At 38.4% G+C, this 23,609-nt stretch overlaps 2 protein-coding genes across 2 annotated transcripts; both read right to left on the reverse strand.

Annotated features, from left to right (window-relative positions):
• Positions 272-3,098, reverse strand: LOC109722705 (putative mediator of RNA polymerase II transcription subunit 26). Its single transcript, XM_020250820.1, has 2 exons — positions 2,635-3,098; positions 272-1,254 (listed from the first exon to the last, which is right to left on the reverse strand). Exons 1-2 carry the CDS (start codon positions 3,039-3,041, stop codon positions 654-656), a joined length of 1,008 nt encoding a protein of 335 aa, XP_020106409.1. The 5' UTR covers positions 3,042-3,098; the 3' UTR covers positions 272-653.
• LOC109714981 (monoacylglycerol lipase-like) lies at positions 4,496-23,336 on the reverse strand. Its single transcript, XM_020239755.1, has 7 exons — positions 22,586-23,336; positions 21,092-21,130; positions 20,910-20,980; positions 6,661-6,725; positions 6,108-6,197; positions 5,915-6,007; positions 4,496-5,512 (listed from the first exon to the last, which is right to left on the reverse strand). Exons 1-7 carry the CDS (start codon positions 23,071-23,073, stop codon positions 5,111-5,113), a joined length of 1,248 nt encoding a protein of 415 aa, XP_020095344.1. The 5' UTR covers positions 23,074-23,336; the 3' UTR covers positions 4,496-5,110.

The following is a 23,609-nucleotide window of genomic DNA, read 5'->3' on the forward strand; positions in this document are numbered from 1 at the left end:
ATTACCGAGTGATATTATCTAAACGCAGTAATCTGCAATTGATTCCCAGTAATTCATTACAAATAGCATGAACCAAATGAGCCTCTATTATTATGACTGATACGGTTGCAAATTTTAGCTACTATTGCAGCCATATTAATTTGCATCTACCCTTTCTTATTCTAACATCATTGAATTAAATAGAAATCCTATCAAGAAAAGGGCGTGAAACAGCAGAAATTCAGAATTTGTTGCGCAGTTGAAATTAAACACTCGCACCAAAATAGAGATATATATCCTAGTCAAAACTACAAAATTTTTTAAGAGTAAAAAGCATTACAAAATGTGTAAAAAAAAAAAGAAACAATTAACCCATAAATGATAGTAAAAGCATAACCATGCCAAGTTCACCGAGTCATTTTGTGCCGAAAGCATTCACAGCTCTCAATGCTCATCAGAAACTTTCACTCTGCATCACTTTATTCCGCCTAAAGCTTTGATGATATAGATTTGTTATAATCTTTCCTTTGCAAAAAAAAGGATGATTAATATGCAAACAGATTGCAAGATCAGATAGTGAGTAACAATCCCAGTTTCCTAACAAATTGCAATGATAAAGAAGCTGAAACGAATTCTAGCTTAAAAGAGGATTCGTCGTTTTTGCAGTTCGAGTATCACCTGCTATTGTTCAAATCCAGCTCCCCCGCATCTCGCCAGTCGTCCTGCATCGCCGTCTCTCCGTTTTCATTCTCGTTCTCGTCGTTCAGGAAATCCTCCGACAGTTCCTCATCATCTCTCTGCCCATTTCCCCACCCTTGAGTCTGTTCCTCGTCGCCCCCCTGATATTGTCCCGTACTACTACGGACCGAGCCATCCTCCCCCCGGGCGGTGGCTGCACCTGCCCTCATTGGGCCGCGGGCCATCATCTCAGCCCGATGAGCCTGCTCGGCCTGGGCCATGGCCATCCGCCCAGCCCTTTCTCTCGACTCGAGCTCCGCCCTTAGCTCCAACAGTGATTGCTTCTCCTCCTGAAGTAGGGCTTTCTCTAGCATGAGCCTTTCTTCGGATCGCAATTCGCCAAGGGCTCGTCTGCGGGTCATTATGTTGAAGGCGAGCAGCTGCTTTTCGAATGCGGTGGTGAGCTCTGCGATCTTCACAAGAACACTGTGCTCCCACTGCTGGAGGCGGGAGTTGACCTGGCCGGTGGCATCGCTGTCGAGGATCCTGTCGTCCTCTTCCGCCTCATAGTCCGACACCACGTGATACGGCAGTAATCTTTTTTTTTTGTAATAGTAAAATGGAAAATATTAGATAAGTTTTGTATAAGATTCTAGACAACTGAATAATCATATAAGAACCATTAATACTAAAACTACAAAAAAAATCAAAGAAAACAAAAACAGTGACTGGGATTTGATCAACAAATGTACGTCATGGTTACTCTCGTGTTAGTAAGTTGAACACCCTTTAGGGGGCATTTGGATCGCGTTACCTAAGAAACCTAGGTATTGAAGAAGTAAGAAAACGTTCATTCGTAGTAATGAAATTACTAATTGTACAATTCCTACATTCGATTCACTCAGCTATCTCATTAAAGATTATTACTAGGGTTATAAAATTTTAATGTGTTTGGTTTAGCAGTAAAATTCCAAGAATAGTTAGCAGTAAAACTCCAACAACGTAGATAATAATATATATAGTTTTCCACAATTACTCTTATTATAGTTTTAAAACTCTTATTTACTTTTATATTAGCCATCTGAATTTACAAATATGAATTCCAAATCCGAATTCCATTTTGAAATTTGAATTCAAAATCTAAAATCGAATTTGAAATTTAAAACTTTTGAATTCCCCTACAAAGTGGGATCATGCATTCTAAAAAAGGGAACGTCCCACAACTGTCTTTTGGACCATTAAGGTAGATGCAAAAACGACCCCCAACAGATAGAAAGTAAAAAAAGATCTTATTCCGACTTTTCTTCTTCTATTCTGTTGTTCCTTTGAGTTTAGATCTTCAAAGTCTGATAACATTCAATCAAGCACTCCTTCGAATCCGTGCAAATAGGGGAGATCGGGATAATCCAAGGTGTTGTATCGCCAGAGAAGTCACAGGTGGAAAGGCTAAAGCTAATTGGGACATCGCATCACACGTCTCACCGGGCTATTTTCCGAAACTCCACTCTCCTTTTAACTTAGTTTCGTTTTAGTTTAATATTTTTTTGTTATAAGATTTATAGACAAAATGAAGCGAAATTAAACCAAATTCCTTGATGAAGATGTCTTGCTACAGCCATCAAACACTGGGTGTTTATGTCTCGGAGGTTCCGGGGGTCACCTCGAAGCAGCCCATTTCTACCATGTTCTTGAGTTTTTCGCTTTCTGTTACATTCAAAATGGGGAGGCAACGACCGAGCAAACGCACAAAACTATTCGCAATTTTGGGATTTTAAAATCCCGCTAATTCCAAGCTATTCTGGTGAGTAATTGGCGAATGGCGATTCTCCGCGAACCCCCGTCCCATCCCTAACCCAAAACTACGTTACTCCGGCGCCCCATTCCCACATCAAGATTCAAGAACCCTAATCAGGCACCGACAACGGAGAACAAACAGAAACCCTAAACAACTGAGGTGTGAAGGGAGCGGAGCGGTACCTGTGGACGGCGTCCTCGATGGAGGAGAAGGGGGTCTTGACGTCGGGGTTGCAGACCTTCAGGGCGTCCTGCTGCGCCATCTCCACCTCCACCGGGTTCCGCCGCGGCTGCGCCTGCGCCTGCGATTGGGACTGCGATTGGGGATGGAAGTGGAGGGATCGGAAGCCCGGGGAGCGGAGGTGGGCGTCGATGTTGGAGGGAAAGCGGGAGACGGCCTGCTGCTGCTGCTGTTGTTGGTGGTGGTGGAGGAGCTGCTGCGGTCTCGGAAGCTGCTGCGGTTGCGGGAATTGGTGGTGCTGCTGCTGTTGCTGTTGGAGGAGGAAGATCTGGTGGTGGTGCTGCTGGAGGAGCAGCTGCTGCTGCTGCGCCGCCAACGCGGCGGCGTTGTTCGCCGCTCCGTCGTCCATTTTCGCTGCAGAATTTTCTCTCTTTGCCTTCTTTTTTTTTTCTTCTTTTTTTTTTTTTTTTTTTTTTTTAATCTCGGTCCCCAAAACTCTACATTTTTGCATATCCAGACTAGGCGTGTGATGTGTGGGCTGCGGTCGACATAAGTCGGGTCCAAACGGGCTAGGGATCGGCCCGGCCTGGCCTGATTTCAAATCCGGGCCGGGCCGTGCTCTTGGCCGTCTCTTGGCCGGCCTCTTAATTTTTTTTTTGTTTTTTTTTTAAAAAAATATAAGATTTTAAAAAATAAAAATCAAATATTTTTTCTATGTGAATTGATATTTTGATTAAAAAATTTAAAATTTATCAAAATAATTATAAAATAACAAACTTTCAAATTTTTATAAAAGAATATAAATTATTATTATTATTTTAAAAACGGATGGGTTTTTGGTCCAATGAACCAAACCTGTTTCGTCTATTGGACCACAAACCACTTCTCCTAAGGCCTACCACTACAGAACTTGGGAGGAGCGCTTCTGCAGCCTCGGGTGGATGCATTAATTAAAAGTCCGGTGAAGGAAAGGTAAAAGGCCACATAGAAAAAAATACAATACATAAAATAAAGGTGGGACTCAATTCTTTACAATAAAAGTATACATGCCATGTCAGTTTTGGTATTGAGCATTAATATAGAGATATAGATAAGAGAAAGCTACATAATCCAATCGTAACGACCAACTGATGACAGTCTGGTCAAACCTATCCTCATTTATTGCCACGGCACCACTCCCGCAAATGATCCATCAACACATAGGCTGCCCCTAATGACTAGTCACGGCTTCTGCAGGTGGTCCGTCAACACAAGGCCTACCACAATATCATATCGCTAATCCAAAGTCTGGAGCGGCACTTAAGGGCGCGACCCCAACAAGTATAATAGCACTTATAATTATCAAGCTCAATGCGGCTTATGCAGACTATAGTCAAATAGGATGATCAAATAGATCACTATCAACTATCTAGGTGCTCTCTAGCACGATCACATACTATCTGTCACTACCCACCTGTCCATGGAATTTTCCTCGGTTTTACATGCAATTACCTGTTAACAGCATATACATATAAAGCACGACTACAATCGATCAATAGAATTATTCATCAATCTATGTCCCACATGCTAATATAATGTCTGAAGGAAATCATGCATACAACTGACCATATACTACTACTAACACAGGAGTATCATAATTTAATAGAGCAAGAATACCGAAAATACCAAAAGACTAGAAGCGAGTTCGCCGTGTTCAGCAACACGGAACCCACCTAGATACATTAGTCTGAGGAGAGGTAGAGAAAAACACGGTCAAAATCTCCTCCTCACAGGACCAAGAAATCGCAAGAAAATACTAAAATTCCAGCCCCTAAAAACACCATAAAAAGCCTCTGCTTAAAGAAAAGCTCTGCTACAACTAGCTCCAACAAAATCCAAAAATCTATTCTCCAAACCATCTGATAATTACAATATTCACCACTCAGCTCTAAACCAGATGAAGGAATTGCACTCCAAGCCCTCCTTAGCCGCGTACGGGTTCAAGGTCCTCCACAGGACCAGTGCAGAGGAAACTCCACTTCTGAGTCCATTTTCGCATCTATTTCATGCCAAAACGGCTCCAACTCGGCCCAATAAATACTTTATAGACATGCTAACCATCAACTCCGACTGTGATCATGCCTATTTACCAAGATCCAGTACACTACAAGAGCTCTGGTCCTAAAAGATGCTGCTTTAGAGTAGATGCTGCTTTAGAGTACACTTTTATATATTTCAATTAACTTTTTGGCATTCATTTATTTGCATTCGAGAAGGAAGAAAAAGAGGAAAAAAAGAAAAACATATTCTTGTGAACATACTAATTTTTACATCACTGATGGAGAACTCAAAATTGCTTAGGTACAACTCAGGAATATTTTAAGATCCCGCAATATTTGAGTGCAATACAGAACATTGTCGACACCATCACTTCGCCTCAAAGAAGAAAAAGGTTGGCGAAGTTGTGAACAGAAGGAGCTAATCGCAATGCCATAAAGCTCATACTCTCGAGTTCAACCAATCAATTATGTCCCTCATGACAATTTCTCTCTCAGGTTCGATAAGCAGATCATGCAAAAGCCCTTCATACAACTTAATTGACTTGTCCGATGAAGCGGCTTCTTCGTAGAGTTTTTGCGAGCCTTCAGGGTCGGTAACCAAGTCGGCAGTACCATGAAGGATTAGAAATGGAGTATTGATTCGGCTCAAGTTCTGCTGCAAGTAGGTGGACATGCGGAGGATCTCGTAGCCGGTTCGCACTCGGATTGCGCCGGTGAAGACAAGCGGGTCTGAATACTTCGATCTCAGAGCCTCTGGGTCTCGTGAGACAGATAGTCCGTTGCGGTTGGCAGCAGCAAATTGGTACTTCGGTGCGATGAGGGAGATTACGGGCGCCAGCACCTGCCACAGTAAGATAGAAATATTACTATTCACTAGAAACTCCGAAAGTTATGATTAAGAATTAAGTTACAGGAAAGCAGAATGTCCTACAAACAAAAAACAAAATTCTAAACCCTAGACCTCACTATTTGCACTGCAAATAGATACTCACACATCCAACCAAAAAACTAATTCTAATTTCCAATTTTTCACTCATGCATTTTTTCTTAGTCCCCTATTGCATAGCTCTGGATCACACACGTAGTAGTGATAAACAGGTCCGTTAACTATATTTGAGCTCTCAAACGTAGAGATTGATGTCACAATAAGCCTCCTTTGCAACGATCCTCACAGGAAACAACTCACAGAACTTTACAACACATGAAAATAGGATAGAGCTCCAATTTCCTAAGTTCAACTTACCGCTACAATAGGATGAGTTGGCTGGACATGAATCGCCGGCGAAGTCAACACAACACCTTTAACAAGAGCCTCTACCTTTGGATCAAGCACTGCCTTCAATAACATATCAACAAAAATATTGCATAGTTTATAACGTTTCTATTTCGAGCCATCTCCAGATTAAAAGTAACATAAATTTTGAAAACTACCTCACCTTCAAAATAATTGCTGCGCCAGTTGAGTGACCAAAGCAAAAGCATGGCAAGCTCGGATTTTCTGACAGCACTCTCTCCAGAAATGCTTTCTACATAAATAGGAAAAGTTTCAAAACGAGAGATTTATAGAAGCTAATTGTATATGGATGAAATGAATTGTTGCCTCTTGAACGTCAATTGCACTTATTATCCCTCAAGATTAAACTTTTGGCAATCATATCCTCGACGGGTGTATGTAACCCAATCTGATCTTCGCATATCAGTTATTTTAACGGTTGTTAAGGCAAGTGATCTACAAGTGGTCACTTATTGTGCGGAACAACAAATAGACTTTAGATCACACATTAAATGATCAGTTGATCGGTCTGTGCATAAATAGATGTTACATAGGGTAAGGTTCAAATTTATAATTTACGGACTATGGGGAGGACATAATCGCCAAAATTGTCAGTTCAAGAAGCTACTTGCAATCTAATGAAAGTTCAAGGACAGGAGTAACATTTTACCCATCACTAATTACGGAAAGTCAAACATAAGAACAAGTGTCTATACCAAGTCGCTGACTGCATAATCAAGAGACTGAACATATCCATGCAGACCATCGCTCCCACCATGACCTGTGTTTGGAGACAATCCTCATTATTACAGACAGCCATGTACCTTCTTAAATTAGATCTATCTTTTGGTTTTTAATCAATTAAGTTGGCATTCAGACATTTATTTCCCCTATAGTAATCATGTAACCTCTGAACATCAGATCTATCACCAACGTTCTTCACTATTTGCAACTGTTCATCATGAGATTCTAGCTTTGATATCTTGCATACAACAAATTCAACATTAAGTTATAATGTTAGCTTCACTAAATATGTTAAGTTTGGAAACATATTTTCACTTACATCTGTTCATGAGGAACTAATAAATGAATACTAAATTGGTAGGAACAGATAGAATTTGGATAACTCTGTTCGGACTTTGATTACCTTTGTCCCATAACATGGCCGGAAGTTTCAAAAATTATAAACAAGCCAATTTAAAAAAAGGAATAAAAGCTAAAAAATTATCGATTGAATCACAATAATTAATTATGGTAACTATGGATATTCTTTTATGCAAAATGTTGCTGATTTTCAAAATGTCTTCAATTGAAATGAATAGGAATTACAAGTAATGAAATGAAATAGCTTAACGGAAAAAGATAATGAGGACAGTTTTGTTTCTATTTCAAAATATCACTAGTTGACATAAATTAAAAGTTCAATACATAGTATAACACCTGTAGGCAATATATAGCAAACCTCGCCAGATTCAAATAGCCTCAGGAAGGTGAAACCACGCAACTAACATACACATATGAAGAAATTATTGCCTGCCCACGGGCTTCCATGTCACCCATAGCAGCTTTTAAAAATCACCATAGAAGCTTCTAAAAATCACCATATACCCATGAATAGTAAATTTGTTTGGTAAGGGCTTCTCTTTTTTTTCTTTTTTTTTTTTTGATAAGCTATTTGGTGGCGTTTGGCAGGTGAGAAGGATTACAATAACGCAAAAGCTTCTCATGGAGAGATGTGCGGCAACTTCTAAGAGCTGTAATCCACTTGTGACATGATTCCCCAAGTCCAGGCGATAATTTCCCATGACAATTTTTGATCATTTACTTTATTATGCATTTACTAATTTACTTTGGTAGATAAGGTAGAAACTTCAAAACTAGAGGTTTTTACCAGCCACCATGCTTCAAAGGCTATTCTTGCAGATGTCATTGTTGGAGTCTGCGCAGTGTAAGCAATTAAGTAAACAGTTATAGATCTCTGTGGAAGCTAAGGTCACAAGTTACAACAAAGTTTCCTCATTATTTATAACTGTTGTACATTAAGCTATATTAATGTTCCTAGCAATTAATAACAACATAAAAGAAAAGATAAAAATTCCAAATAAAAAAAAGGTGGCCTCAAGCTCAGTGAGAGAAGCTATAAAAAGCAGGCCTTTTATAGCCCCAAATATGTCCAAATACAAAATGTTTCAATCTGAATCCTACTTTCAGATCGGCATTTATTCTAGGTTTGAAGTCAAAATATCCTACTAATGTGATACATTGGTATTTCAGTAATAATAGCCTTTTCCATTTTCTAAGTCCTCGTTAGATTTTCTGCAAGATTTGTTTTTCCTACCAATCTTAGCCAACTAGTTGATAATTAAGATGGTGAGTCATATTCTACACTCTGTGGATTAAATAAACTATGACTTATTCGTGAGTTTTGGATTAAGGGTATACATTTACAGCAATCAGCTTCGGTGCTGGTTCTTTTAGTGTTAAGGATATTTATTTTGAATATGGATGAGTTAGTTTGATTGGGTTTATTTCAGAAGGAATTGTGCCATTCTTTATGTTCTGTTAGTGGGGGGGGNATTTTCTGCAAGATTTGTTTTTCCTACCAATCTTAGCCAACTAGTTGATAATTAAGATGGTGAGTCATATTCTACACTCTGTGGATTAAATAAACTATTACTAACTACAGAAAGAGAGTGTTGTAAAATGAGGACGAAAAATATTGATGGCAATTTCACAAATATTTGATGGGCAATTTCACAACCCACACCCTATAAGCATTCAATAGAGAGCCAAAACACAAGGGCAATAATAAATTAAAAACCACAAGAACACAAGAATTTATGTGGTTCGGCTAGTCCTACATCCACAGGAGAAAAATGCAAAAAAAGTTTCCACCATAAACCTTAGAGATTACAAAAGAGATACAAATGAAAGAGAAACCACCTTAAATCCGAAGATAAAGATATTTCCAACAATCTCTAGCTCTACCTAAATGGTGTAAACCACACCTCACAAGGAAGATCTAGGGATGTCAACGGGTCGGGTTTGGGTCGGGTTTTTAAAAATCCGAACTCGAACCAGAAAACCAAATTAAAACCTGTACCCGGACCCGAACCCGGCAGGTTTTAAAAATCCATACCCATATCCGTACCCGACAAAAAACCCGAAACCCGAACCCGGATCCGAACCCGGCGGGTTTTAAAAATCCATACCGTTGAATGAAGATCTAAGGGCTAAAAATTATTAAATATTTTATATATTATATAAATAAATAAAAATAAATTATGTATATATATAATTTATTCGGGTTCGGGTTCGGGTTCGGGTTCGGGTTCGGGTCGGGTAAATACAAAATCCATACCCGTATCCATATCCGTCGGATTTTTATTTTCCATACCCATAACTGAATCCATACCCGTTTAGCTCGGGTAAACCTGCCCCGTTCGGGTTCGGGTTCGGGTTCGGGTTCGGATAATATTTCGGGTATCCATACCCATTGACATCCCTAGGAAGATCCCACCTCCTTCTTGATAGAACTAAGATTAAACCAATCTCTAGAGTTTTTTCTCTTTTTCTCCCATTTCTTTTCTCACTCTCTACTTCTCTCTATTTTTTTTTTTTTGACTCTAATGTTCTAATCATCCCCACTTTAGTCCCTAAGACGAGCCATCAAATATGAGCCTTCGGATCAAAAGAATCATGATCCAAAGGCTTACAAGTAGGAGGCCCAATACGTAGTTTAGAAAACATAAACATAGGACATTTGCCTTCACCAAAATTACATAGCCCAAAGAACATGGCCCAAATGACAAATAGGCCCACTATAATTAGCTCAACAATCTCCTATTTGAAGGCAAATCACCATCCTTCAAACAAATAATCTTCATCTATTAAAAAAGCTTCATCACAAATGTGTTGTTCTCCAACCACTTCGTTTACATCTTGATCAATCTGGAGTGTTTTCTACAAAATATGAGCTATTTCGTAGGAACAATCTTTGTCAACATATCCGAAAGACTTTTCTTTGCTTCGATCTTCTCCACATCCGAGTGTCGACTACCTAATGCCATCCGAATAAAATAAAAGCAAACATCAATATGTTTAGTTTGGGATTGATACGCCATATTTTTTGCAAGATGAATTGCACTTTGATTATCACAATGCACAACATATTTGTTTTGCTTTACTCCGTATTGTGTAAGCAATTGCTTCGACTAAATCATTTCCTTTGCTGCCTTGGTCAAGACAACATATTCGGCCTCCGTAGAGGACAAAGTAATGCCGTCTTGCAATCTAGACATCCAACTAATCGCACTACCTCCAAATGTGAAAATATATCCCATAGTAGACTTTCTTATCTCTCCACAACCGGCATGATCAGAATCAATAAATCCATTCACCTCCAAAGAAGTTCAACAAAAACGCACAACCATTTTGCGTACCCTTCAAATACCAAAGAACCCACTTAACGGCTTGCCAATGTTCCCATACTAGATTGGATATATATCTTAAAATACCTCCAATCGCATAAGCTATATCCAGTCTTGAACAAACCATAGCATACATCAAACTCCCAACGGCGGAATTATAAGGAACATTCTTCATTTTATCGCTTTCAGTCTTATTCGTTGGAGAGTTTCTTTTGGATAACTTAAAATGCCCGGGTAATGAAGTAGAAACCACTTTACAATCATTCATTTCAAACCTTTCCAGTACCTTAGAAATATACCCCAATAGACTAAGCCATAACTTGCCTTGCTCCCTATCTCTTTTAATTTGCATGCCCAAAATTTTCTTCGCTTCACCAAGATCGTTAGCAGTAAGCTTCTTTGACATGTCAAGCTTCAACTTTGTAATATCATTTTGATCATTATTAGCAATCAATATATCATCCACATCAAGGTTTAAAGTGTTGTGGCACAGAGGCGTGCCGCTCTTTTCCTGGCACAGTACAACACAGGTACCCTTGCATGCCGACACGTGATACGATTGCATGCCGATGGATACGCATGACCTCCTACTGGCACGCTTTGGCATGGACTTATTTTAGTTTTTTTGGTTCCAAAAAACTCTTAGACTGTTACTTTGAAAGATTTAGATAAATAATTATGAATATTTGCTATATATAGCTTACTATACTCATCACTTTTAACATGCATGCAAGTTTTTTGTATGTAAGTACAACTATACCTAATGTAGAATAAAAATTAAAATACAATAACAAAATTTACAAGTATAATAATTATTTAAATTTACATATTTACATAGAGATGACTGTTTAATTCTATATAGATCGTCGCAGTAGTCATACAACATATTGTCATCTACATATACGAGATTTATTTGAAAATGTTGATATAAATATTGCTGGTATTGTGAGAAATTCATATATTCCCAGTATAGCTTATTGTATTGTCCGAGATAGCATACACAACTGGATCGTGGATGTAATGGACAACAGCCATCTGTGGCATATGGACTGAAACACCATAAGGAAAAGGATTGTACGAAATAGAAGAATCATAATATGGATATGCATACGTATCAGTAGATGTAGATTCGTCATATGAGCTTTCACTATGTGAAGGTACAGATGGATAGTAATTGGATTGTTGTTGCTCCAATTGATGCCGGATGGATTGGAATTCACTTTGAGTGCCACGAATTGATGCATCATAATCAAACATCCTTCGATAAAGGCCATGTTGATATTTGTGCAAAGTATCATCCCTTCGTGGATGTCAAGTTGATATTGCCTCCAAACTTTCTCTCATCTTCCCATAATCTTGTTGTGAGGATCTTTTATCTTTTCTACGGTCATATACCACTCTAGATGTTTGACGTGGTTGAGAGTCTTGAGACCCATGATCAGTGCAAAAAAGTGCAACATGACAAAAATAAACTGGAGAGAGGAGAGATGCTTCAGCCTTCGGGTTACCCAAAGGGCAAACCAAAAAAAAAAGAAACCAAAAAGCCAAAAAAAAGCATCTAAGTCAAAAAGAAAAATAAAAAGTACAAAAGGACAAAAAAAGAGAGATAGGGAAGGTGTACCCGGAATGGTCTTGGTATCCTAAAGAACAAAACAAAGGGGAAAAAAAGCAAAAAGCAAAAAAGCAAAAAAAGAAATTACACAGTGCCAGCACGGTACTGTGCCGCGGCACACTCCTGCGTGCCGCTCTGTCTAGTGCGATACGGCAGAGTATGACGCGGCACGAAGGGAGGATCTGAGACCACCCCACACCCCCCCCCCGTGCGTGCCACCCCGTGCCGTACGGCACGGGGCAGCGATTTAAACCTTGATCCACATACAGTAACAAAATAGTGAAAGAATCATATATTGAGCCTTCGAAATAAATACAATAATCAAAAACACATCTTTTATAACCTTCATCTTGCATGAAAGAATCAAATTTCTCATACCATTGTCTAAATACTTGCTTTAAACCATACAATCCCTCCTTTAGCTTACATAGTAAATTACGGTTAGCTTCATCAATAAATCAAGCCTTCAAGTTCAAACATAAATTTTTTCATCCAAATCAGCATGCGAGAAAGCAGTTTTAATATCAAGTTGTTCAAGCTCAAGATCCAAATTTGTAATCAAGGATAAAAAAAACTCTAATTGAGCAATGCTTAACAACGGGAGCAAATATTTCATTGAAGTCAATACCTTGCTTTTGTCCATATCACTTAACAACAAGCCTTGCCTTATACCTCCTGGATCCGTCGGCCTCATTCTTGATCACCTAAACCCATCGATTTTTCAATGCTTTCTTTCCAACCGGAAGCTCTACTAACTCCCAAGCATGGTTTTGATGTAAAGAATCCGTCTTGTCCTCCATTGCCTCTTGCCACTTTACTTATTCAGGACAATCTTTTGGTTCTTGAAAACACTCGGGCTCACCCGAATCAGTAAATAAAGTATAATACAAGGAAGGGGAATACTGTTGGATGGGTTTATGTGGCCTAGTTGATCTTCTCAATTCATGTGCCAGCAAGGTAGACACATCTTCTTCGCTCTCATGAAAATCATGCCAACCTTCAATAGATTGTGTGCTTTCTTCATGATCATTATTACCATCATAACCAACATCACTATCGTGAAGTAGAGGATGAACTGCATGTACATCTTGAGAACAACCATCAACTTGTATATCAACAACAAGCTCATCTTTTTTTTGCTCATCTTTCGCGCCTTCTTTAAACATTACATACTCTAAACACGACATCCGACTCCAAATAGTTCTCTTAGCAACGAGATTTCAAACCCTATAGCCCAACTCATCAACCTTCATATTTTCTTGATTTCACATCAAGCTTTGTTCTACTTTCTTTTAGAATATGAACCGAAGCTTCACACCTAAATATTCTCAAGTGCCCATAGGAAATGTCTTTGCCATTCTATATAATTTCCGGAATGTCTCCATCCAATGCAACACTAGGTGATCCATTAAAAGTAAATTAATATATTTGCCGTTTCGGCCTGTAAAGGCTTTGGTAGACTGGAGTGAGACAACATACTTCGAATTCGCTCCAAAATGGTTTGGTTCGTTCTTTCAATGATCCCAGTACGTTTAGTATAGGAAACTGCCTTCACTCTTTTGATGTCATTTTCTAAACAAAAATCATCAAAGGCACTAGAGCAAAATTCACAACCATTATCTGTTTGCAAGTACTTAATAAAATGTTCACTTTTTTTTCAACACGGGCTTTGAATTTCTTAAAATTTTCAAAAACTTCATATTTTGAAACCAAATAAATCCAACGCTTCCTAGAATAATCATCTAAGAAAGTAACATAGTATGCACCTCCAAGTGACTCAATATTGAAAGGGCCACAAACATTGGAATAAACCAATTCCAATAGCTTGCCTTTTTTATGCATCTCTCTTTTTTTTTGAAGTTAACTCTATGTTGGTTTCCCATAATGTAATGCTCACAAAAGTTAAGAAATGAATGCTCAAAAAAAGGAACAAGGTTCTATTCTTGTAATACCTTCATATCATGCTTACTTATATGACCAAGTCGATTATGCCAAACTTGCATATCTTTGCCTTTGCTTGCTGTAACAACTACTAAATTTGAATCATCACCATTGTAAGCTGTTCCATGAAGTGTATAGACTTCCACTCTTTTGCCCTTTCAAAATAGTCATACTACCCTTTGATATTTTCCAAGAGCCCTTTCCGAAAGTGATAACAATACCGAAATCATCCAATTGTCTTGCCGATATTAAATTCTTTGTGATCTCCAAAACATGGCATACATTTGTCAATGTATGCTTCTTGTCATTTGTTTGTTTTATGACAGTGTCACCAATGCCCACAATTTTACATGCCTGATCATTATCAAGATAGACATATTCAACATCTACTTCTTTATATGAAGAAAAATATGATCGATCCAGACATATATGAAAAAAAGCACCATAATCCAAAATCCAAGTGTTTGCACAAGAAGAGACTGTGCACGCAACACTTAATGTGACTCCACCTGCACCATCTGAAGCATTGTTAGCTTCATTCTTGACGTCCTTATCTTTACCCTTTTGCTTGTTTTTCAAAGAATTAACAACCATTTCTCACACGGCCCATTTTCTTGCAATACCAACAAGTAAGCCTTTTACCTTGTGATTTTGACCTTCCTTTACTTTGATATTTTCCCTTTGTGTTAGCAGATTGGCCTCGCTTCAATGACATTCCTCTTTCACCAATAATTAGTGCTTGATTCATATCACTAGACAATTGGTTTGTGTCCTTGCGACTTTCCTCATTCAACAACGAAGCAACTATATCATTCAACTTGAAATTGTTTCCCAATGTGTTCGCCACCATAGTAACAAGCGTATCCCAACTTGAAAGTAAAGAACTCAAAAGGAGTAAACAAAAGACTTCATCAAGATTAATTGATTTTGAGAGACTTCAATTGTATCGCAATAGAGTTGAACTCACATGCTTACGAATAGACAAACCTTCTTGCATCTTCAAGAGAAAGAGTCTCTTCATTGCATGCATCTTGTTCACACCGGAAGGTTGCTCAAATGATTGCTCCAAAGTCTCCCACAACTCAAATGCGGTCTTGCATTGATATTTGATAGACATCAAATAAGACCGATGGTGAAATGCATGGTCTAATCGCTGTCAAACATTTTCGGTCAAGTATGTCTGATTCATGATTATCCATATTAGTGGGCTTTGCACCTTTTCCCAATATTGGTAAAATCAAGCTCTTTTGCAACCAAATAATACTTTATCATGATTTTCCATATAGGCCAATCGTTCTCATTCAACTTCTCAAATTCCATTGCCTTTTTCATTGGAAAGATAAGTGAATGAATACAAGTGAATGCTTAGATAACCACCAATCAAGCTCTGACACCAATTGTTGTAAAATGAGGGCGAAAATTATTGATGGCAATTTCACAAATACTTGGTGGGCAATTTCATAACCCACACCCTATAAGCATCCAATAGAGAGCCAAAGCAAAAGAGCAATAATAAAATAAATAAACCCACAAGAACACAAGAATTTACATGGTTCGGCTATGACAACATCCACGAAAAAATAATAAAAAAAAAGCTTCCGCTATAAAACTTGGAGACTACGAGAGAGATACAAATGGGAGAGATATCACCTTCAATCCGAAGACAAAGAGACCTCCAACAATCTCTAGCTTTATCTAAACGGTATAAACCATACCTCAGAAGGAAGATTCCCCTTCCTTTATGGAACTAAGATTAAACGAAGTTCTAGTGTTTTCTTTCTTTTTCTCCCACTTCTTTTCTCAATCTCTACTTCTCTCTATTTTTTTTTCCTCTAATGTTCTAATCACCCCACTTTAGCCTCTAAGACAAGAGCCATCAAATATGAATACATAGTTAGAATACATAGAACGAGGAGATCTGACTTCACTAAAATTACATAGCCCAAAGAACAAGGCCCAAGTGACAAATAGGCCCAATATAATTAGCTCAACAGAGAGATGGACCAATATCGACTTGTCCTTTGTCCGTAGTACTCAGTCCACGTTCACAACTCAATCCACTCTAAAGTATATTCCATTTGAATGTCTAATATTAGAGATTCATATAATCTTTATAAGATGATTAATGGCACATAAATCTTCACTATTCCACACGAACGCCATCAAACTTGAATCCTGTAGAGTGCTCTGACAGATTTCTAATGGAAGTATTAAATCTATTAACCATTTATGTTGATGGATGCACTAATAACTGTTGTATTATAATGACCATCCATTTATGCCTAACCCATGCCTGGGAGAGTCGAAGGATTTGGCATGAGAGAATGAAAGAATTTGCCGCCCTCTTTAACCGCAGTCAGATACAACACTAATGGCCTATTTTTCCTCCCCGCCCCCAGCCCCCTAATACCTTGTCTTCTCCTTCAAAGCGATTAGCCCCTCTCCCCCATCTCTTTATCGCTCCTTCGTCTGCCACTAGTGGTGCTCTCGCTCTCACACTTACCATCGTTCTCCTCACATCTCCCCCTCCGCCCCTGACTATCCTTCTACAAATTCCCAATCCCCCACCACCACCACCACCACCACGATACAAGTTCACACTTCCAATGAAGCCTCACCATATTTTCCTTGCTGCTTCCCTATGAAGCCAACCATCCTCGCCACCGTGAAAGTCGAAGCGTTTGGATCAAAGGGGAGAAGCAGAAGAGGCAAGACGTACACGAACAAATTCTTGAATCTTGCCCGGATTGGGTTGGTGGTCGACGGCATGACAGACACCTTCAAGAGAGCAAGATCCGGCATAGGATCACCGTCAACACTGCGTTTATCGTGTTCGCTCCCCCTCCTGGGCTTCGATCAAAGATTGATACCAACAACCTCCAAAAATAGATTTCGAGCTTTTGCTTTTGCTTTTGCTGCAAGCTTAGTTAGTTAATTCGTGTTTAATACGCGAATTATTCGCGTATTTTTTAACATATGTATTAAACGCCGATTTTCGTATTTTTCCAAAAAATACGAAAAAAAACGCGATTTTTTCATCAAAAATGATTATTCGCGAATTATTCGCGATTCGCGAATAATTCGCCCAAAAAATCGGCGACAGCGACTCGCAGCCGAGGGTCGATTCGTCGCCAATCTCGTCGCCGCTCGCGTCGTCGCCGCTCTCGTCACCGCCACTCTCGTCACCGCCGCTCGCGTCGTCGCCGTCCTCCGCAGCCCTCGCCGGCGCAGGGATCAAGGGCCGCAGCGGCGGATCCCATCTCCTCACCCGAGGTCGTCAGCAGAAAAGAAGATGAACAGTAAAAGCATCGGGGCTTTTGGGAGAAATAGATGCGCGCAGTCCACGAGGCTATTTCAGCCTCGTGGACCGCACGAGGGGGAGGTCCACAGTGGACCTCCCTCTGTGTATGTGTGTGTATATAAAAAATTTTATTTATAAATATATATTCATTTATTATATATATTATTTTATTTTTATATAGAAATATTTATATAATATTTTGTTTATAAATTTGTAATTATTTATTAATATTTTTAAATATATAAATTTTATGTATTATTAATAAGGTTTATTATTAATATATGAATATATTTAATCTATATATAAAAATTATAATAATAATATATACAGTATATTAATTATTATATATTTATTATATAGCCGAATTTTTTATTCCGAATTTTTAATTGGTGAACATATAATATCCGTACAAATCACGTATCCAAATAATTACCGAATCCGTTTTTTTGCCGTATTTTTTAACGAATTTAAAAATTAAAAGACGAATTTTATCCGAATTATACCCGTACCGAATTTTTGCTGAATCCGAATTAACTAACTATGGCTGCAAGTGAGAAGCTGTTCGGGGATTTGTATCAAATATCTATTTGTGTTTTATTTGAACAACAATTTTAGACCAAAGCCCGGACAAAGAAACCAGCAATTTCTGTCCTGTGACTTGCTTTTCCAATTTTGTAACTCACATGAAACGTAGGTCAAAAACACGATATAGATAGTCGAATCGACTTTGCCTGATTCATCTAAGTCATTGATCAATGATGCTTCTGAGAACATTAATATCCAAGGTTAGATAATCTAGACCGTAACTAGAATTTGTTTCACATTTTACTACTGCTTTTTTGTGCTAATATTGTTGCCTAAAGTTCTAACCTTTGAACTATATTACTTACTTCAATAGGTCTTGAATTGGCTTCCTCAATAAGAGCCATAGCTAAATGTATCAAAATTGTTAGTCTTCCATATATCCAGATCTTTAATAAATATCTATAGAATTTCTTTTGCCATCTAATGATTTTTTTGACATCGAATTTTGTAGTTAAAATTAGAAGAGTTTGTCCAGCAGAACAGATGGATTAACCAGCGAAAGCACAAGTAATATGCATTCAACATAACAACTGACCCTCATATGATTTTAACTTTTAGATGGATCTTTTATTATTGGTGTTCCATATATCCATGTATTACTATATTCTCTTCATCTCTACATGTGTAGGCAGTGAATTATTCACTATGATTCCAAGGTCTAACTTTAAGTGAAAAACTTCGTATTTTCACAACTAAGTTACTTTGTGGAATGACATGAAATTCCTTGATTATTATTTGTTTGACGCCTCGGTAGGTTAATTGATGATGGAGTAAATCTACCTTACAGCTCTTGTATCAAGCAGGCCATCTGATAGCTAGTTTTAGAATTTGAATTCTCTAACGGCTAAATTTTTAAGAGTGCCACAAATTATCTGGAATTATATAGTGTATATCCAAGCAGCCTAAAAATGAAGCGATGGAATCCACTAGAGTTATAGGATTCTCTATTTTATCCAGACCTAAAACATAGACTATAAACTCTATGAAATTTTTTAACTGTGCATCTAAATGAGGCCTAAATGTATCCGTATTAGATACTGTATCAAATATAATAGCTGTGGTCTACTTCACACACTGTGTCAGACACTCGTTGTATTAAATTTATCCAAAAAAATTTGTCATAATGCACCAACGAAGCTTAGACCCAGTTGGTACCCCCCACGTTCTAAGAAGCTGAAGAAACAGTTGATGGAATTAAGGTGGGGGCTTTGCTCCCGATTCCCAAAAGAAAAACAAAAGAAAAATAATAACGTAGTTATGGCTTAGTTACTTTTAGGACGCTTCTTCAGTACTTCTCAATTTCATATATATATATAGAGTAGGGCTGCTGTGCTCTCAGGAGCACGGAGGCCTCCGTGCTCCTGAGCTGGCCTCCGTGCTCCTGAGCCATTTCGATGATGGAATTTCCGAATCGACGATCGGCTCCGTTAGACTTGATCTAACGTGTTTGAAGTTTCTAGAAAATAATTTTTGCGATTTTTTGATATCATTTACCTAGCAATTGAAAGGATTCAAAATCAATAATTTTTAACGGCTGAAAATAAAAGTTCTACAAAAAGTGGTAATATAGCACTAAAATTTTCAATCAGAAATATTGATCTTGTTGTAGATAGTATAAAGAATTTTGTATCAAAATTTCATCTGATTTGAATACTTCTACACCGTTAAACTTGAAAACGGCAGATATCAACCATTAAAAATTATTAATTTTGAATCCTTTTGATCACTAGGTAAATGATATCAAAAAATCGCAAAAACTATTTTCTGAAAACTTCAAATACGCTAGATCACGTCTAACGGAGCAGATCGTCAATTCGGAAATTCCATCATCGAAAACGGCTCAGGAGCACGGAGGCCTCCGTGCTCCTGAGAGCACAACAGCCCTACTCTCTCTCTCTCTCTCTCTCTCTCTCTATATATATATATATAGAGAGAGAGAGAGAGAGAATTAGGCTACTATACTATCTATAGTACCGGAGCTCCGGTACTATAGTCTTGTTTTCGATCTTATGGTGTTCAAATTAACGATCCACACCGTTAAATATGATCTAAGGTATATGAAGTTCCTAGGAATAAAATTTTAGTTTTTTTCGACATCGTTTACTTAGTAAATAAATTATGTCAAAATGAACGGTGGAAATTGAATAATCTTTAAAATTTAAGCATAGAACTTTTAAATTCAAGATCAAGAATGTTAACCTTAATCTAGATAGTTTAAAGTATTTTCTATCAAAATTTGAAGAAATTTAGATTCTTCTACACTATTAAACTCCAAACTCGCCATAGTAGCCATTGAAAATTGACAATTTTGAAATGGTTTGATCATAAAGTAAACTGTTAAATATAAAATTATATAAACACCGTTCTCTAACAGCTTAAGCTTTTAGAGTACAACGGTTGTTTCACATGGTATCAGAGCAGAAGGTCTTGAGTTCAAGTCATGCCAGGCCCCAGCATAATTAATTTCCTCCCATTTAATTCAAGTCCACGTCATGGGCTTTGCAAAAAGTCTCGAGCCCAGACGTGAGGGGGAGTGTTAAATATAAAACTATATAAACACCATTCTCTAACAGCTTAAGCTTTTAGAGTACAACGGTTGTTTCACATAAACTATGTCGAAAAAATATAAAATTTTATTTCTAAAAACTTTAAATACCCTAAGTCAGTTTTAACGGTGTGGATCGTTGATTTGAACACCCTAAAATCGAAAACGGGACTATAGTACCGGAGCCCCGGTACTATAGATAGTATAGGAGACTAGCTCTATATATATATATATATATATATATATATATATATATATATAGAACTAGGCTGGAATACTATTAATAGCACCAGTGACTTGGTGCTATTAAGTTTTCTGCCCTTAGATTAAAAGATGTGCGGTTAGGATGATGTGGGCCCCCTAGGATTGAGTGGATAGTTGATTGAATAGTATAATCGAATGGATGAAAATGATAAAATAGGTAAATCTGTCGAACAATGCAAAAAAATAAAAGAGGTACTTCTCAATTTCATATATATATATGAAAAATGCAAAAAAATAAAGAAAAGAAAAATAACCGAAATAATAAAACGATCTGTCAAACAACTTACCAATCCAATCCATTGCATGCACCTTAAAACCATGATCATTTAGTTTCCTTGCAAAATGATCATATCTGCCACTGTTACATCAACAAGAGAAACATGACATATGTCGCCTCTTATCAACTACTAAAGCAAATGAAGAGTGGATGATAAAAACATCTTTCGGTGAAAAGACCAAACTAGCATACCTGTGCTCATTCAAACCATGCAAAAGAACAACAAGACCCCTGCATGGTAATAACAAAAAGAAATCAGTAACTACATTAAAGTAAAGCTGGTAGTTCCAGCAATTAAAATTTAAATCAGTAACTACATTAAATTAAAGCTGGTAGTACCATCAATTAAAATTTAAATTACCAATGTGGTCCAACTAGACAATAGCGATATTAAGGTCAACTGAGCCTTATTTAGATCCAAGTAGGTCTGCAATTGAGTATATTTGACTCAGTGAGTTATTCTGGTGCATCCTTGGCTCTTCATAGAATAAGTGACAACATTAATCAGTCACCATCCAACATTAACCAGGATCAAGTCACACAACTCATTGTCGATTCTGACAATTCAATTACGCGTGATCCTTGTCAATATTGATTACCTTAAGATTCGTACTGTTTTGACCCTGAATCGAACAGAACCATAGGATTCAAATCGTGCACCATACAATTGTGGTAACCATATGATTAATATGCACAATTTCACTGATTCAATGGATAATCAAATATCCATTTTTTAAGGGATGGGAAAAAAAAAACTTGACTCACATGAAGTATCCAGCATTGCGAAATGGTAATAAGAATGAAGGTTAATAGTTTCAAAATGTTTTCTTGTGTTTTAAATTTCGAAAATTGTGTTATGCCCACCCGATATCGTAATTTATAATTCGAATAAGAAAAAATTGGAATATTTTATAATTAGTTCCAACACTTCCACGACCACCCAGAGTAGAAAAATCTTCTGTTTCACTGTAGAAAGGAGAAAGGAACAAATAGTAAGAAATAAAAGGCATGTAGAATATGTGAAACCCCTTTTGGCTAAAGCAAATGGAGGTTAGCATTTCAAAACACATTTGCCTTAGCTTAACTTTCCAAATTTGAATTTCGTTTAATACTACATTTATTTTTTTAAGCATACTTTATGTACGAGAAATCCCTTCTTTCTGAGACGATACTATGGATCGTTAGCGCTAACCAACTATCCCAAAAGCACGAGCTAATAGAAAAGATGCACCCATCACACTTAGGGGCTTCGACCTGACTCAATCCGCCTGGACGTTAGGTCGATTGTTGGGTCCACTATCGTTAGCTCTATTGTAGACCGCAGCTCCACTCAACTTATTAGGCTCATCCAATCCAACTTATTATTCTCCTGGGTCTATTATCACAGGACAGGAATTTGAAACTATTTTACCCAATAATAAATAGCCAATAGATACGACAATGAATTGAATTATTAGGATAACAAAATAATAAAACAAGTTTTCATAACATTAGAAATTCAGATATAAAAAAGGCTTTTAAGTTTTTATAAAGGCCTAAAAGCACATAACCTATCTGAGCTATAAATTTTGAAATGTTGAGTAGCCAACTCGAAATGATCCATAATTCAGATAAGGTTTGTTCAATTTTACCTATACTGAATTACAAAATGGGCAACAAAATTAAATTTTAAAGAGAAGAACGTACTTTGTCTTAACATTGAGGGGAGCCCAAGATTGGGTGAAGAGAGTCTCCCCCCTAGCCGTCCCCATGAGGGCGAAGTCCCTCCGACACCTCCCCTCCTCCCTCTCCTCCCTCTCCGCCGCCACCCTCACCCTCCGCACCGCCGCCGCCCTCCTCGCCGCCGCCTCCTGCTCCCTCTGCCTCCTCTTCGCCACCATTGCCGCCGGAACCCTCACCACCACCGTCGCCGCAGCCGCTCCCCCCTTTTTCCCTCCGCCGCCGCCGCCGCTCGTCGACACCGCCGCCCCCTCCTCCCCCGTCGCCGCCGCGGCCGCCGCCGACGACGGCGAGGACGAGGAGGGCACGAACCTCGGCCATCGCCGGAACGGGAGGAGCACGAAGAGCACCGCGGCGCGGAGGAGGAGGAGGAGGGAGACGAGGGCGCTGAGGCGCCCGCTCACGCCCGACGCCAACATCAACGGCTCCGAGGGCTTCGTCGACGGATCCACCATCGTTTTACAGGGCGAAAAAATCGGAGGTAACAATTCCAACCCTTCCACACGCCTCCCCACCCCAAGAAAAAAAAAAAAATTGCAAATTTTGCTGCGTTCTTCGACGAATTCCGATCGTTAATTACACTAAATCGAAGAGAAATTTCGAAATTAGGGATCTAATTTACAAAAATCGGATTGAGATTAGGGTTAGGGTTTGGCGGTGTTCGTGTTTGGGCAAGGAAAAGAGAAAATTTCGATTCGCCTCGGTGTTTATATGGCTTCGTCGCGGCTCTTCCCGGAGAGGAGGGGAGAGAACGACACGAACCTACTAGTTCCTAGGAGTATACTAATTACACCGGTAATTGGGACTCCGGTTTCGGACTCCACGCGTGGCATGTTTTCAACCTCAAATTTTTAGAAGTTACTTGTGGGGCCCAGTTTACGCTACGGGTGTGTATTTCGGTGTCTGAATGTTTAGTCGAATTAGTCGTGTATAAAAAACAAAAAAAAAAAAAAAAAAGATAATGCGCCACTTTTCTTTGTCGGACTTATGA

The sequence above is a fragment of the Ananas comosus genome, linkage group 1 (assembly GCF_001540865.1).
Source record: "Ananas comosus cultivar F153 linkage group 1, ASM154086v1, whole genome shotgun sequence".
Classification (NCBI taxonomy): Eukaryota; Viridiplantae; Streptophyta; class Magnoliopsida; order Poales; family Bromeliaceae; genus Ananas; species Ananas comosus.

What these genes read in the sequence shown, in the direction of transcription:
- LOC109722705 (XM_020250820.1), bottom strand. Translation starts at nt 3,041, where the DNA reads ATGGACGACGGAGCGGCGAACAACGCCGCCGCGTTGGCGGCGCAGCAG. An exon ending in ATCGAGGACGCCGTCCACAG is followed by an intron (nt 1,255 to 2,634) that starts GTACCGCTCCGC and finishes CAAAAAAAAAAG; the next exon opens with ATTACTGCCGTATCACGTGG.
- LOC109714981 (XM_020239755.1), bottom strand. Translation starts at nt 23,073, where the DNA reads ATGGTGGATCCGTCGACGAAGCCCTCGGAGCCGTTGATGTTGGCGTCG. An exon ending in CCCCTCAATGTTAAGACAAA is followed by an intron (nt 21,131 to 22,585) that starts GTACGTTCTTCT and finishes ATTACCATGCAG; the next exon opens with GGGTCTTGTTGTTCTTTTGC. An exon ending in GCATGCAATGGATTGGATTG is followed by an intron (nt 6,726 to 20,909) that starts GTAAGTTGTTTG and finishes CTCCAAACACAG; the next exon opens with GTCATGGTGGGAGCGATGGT.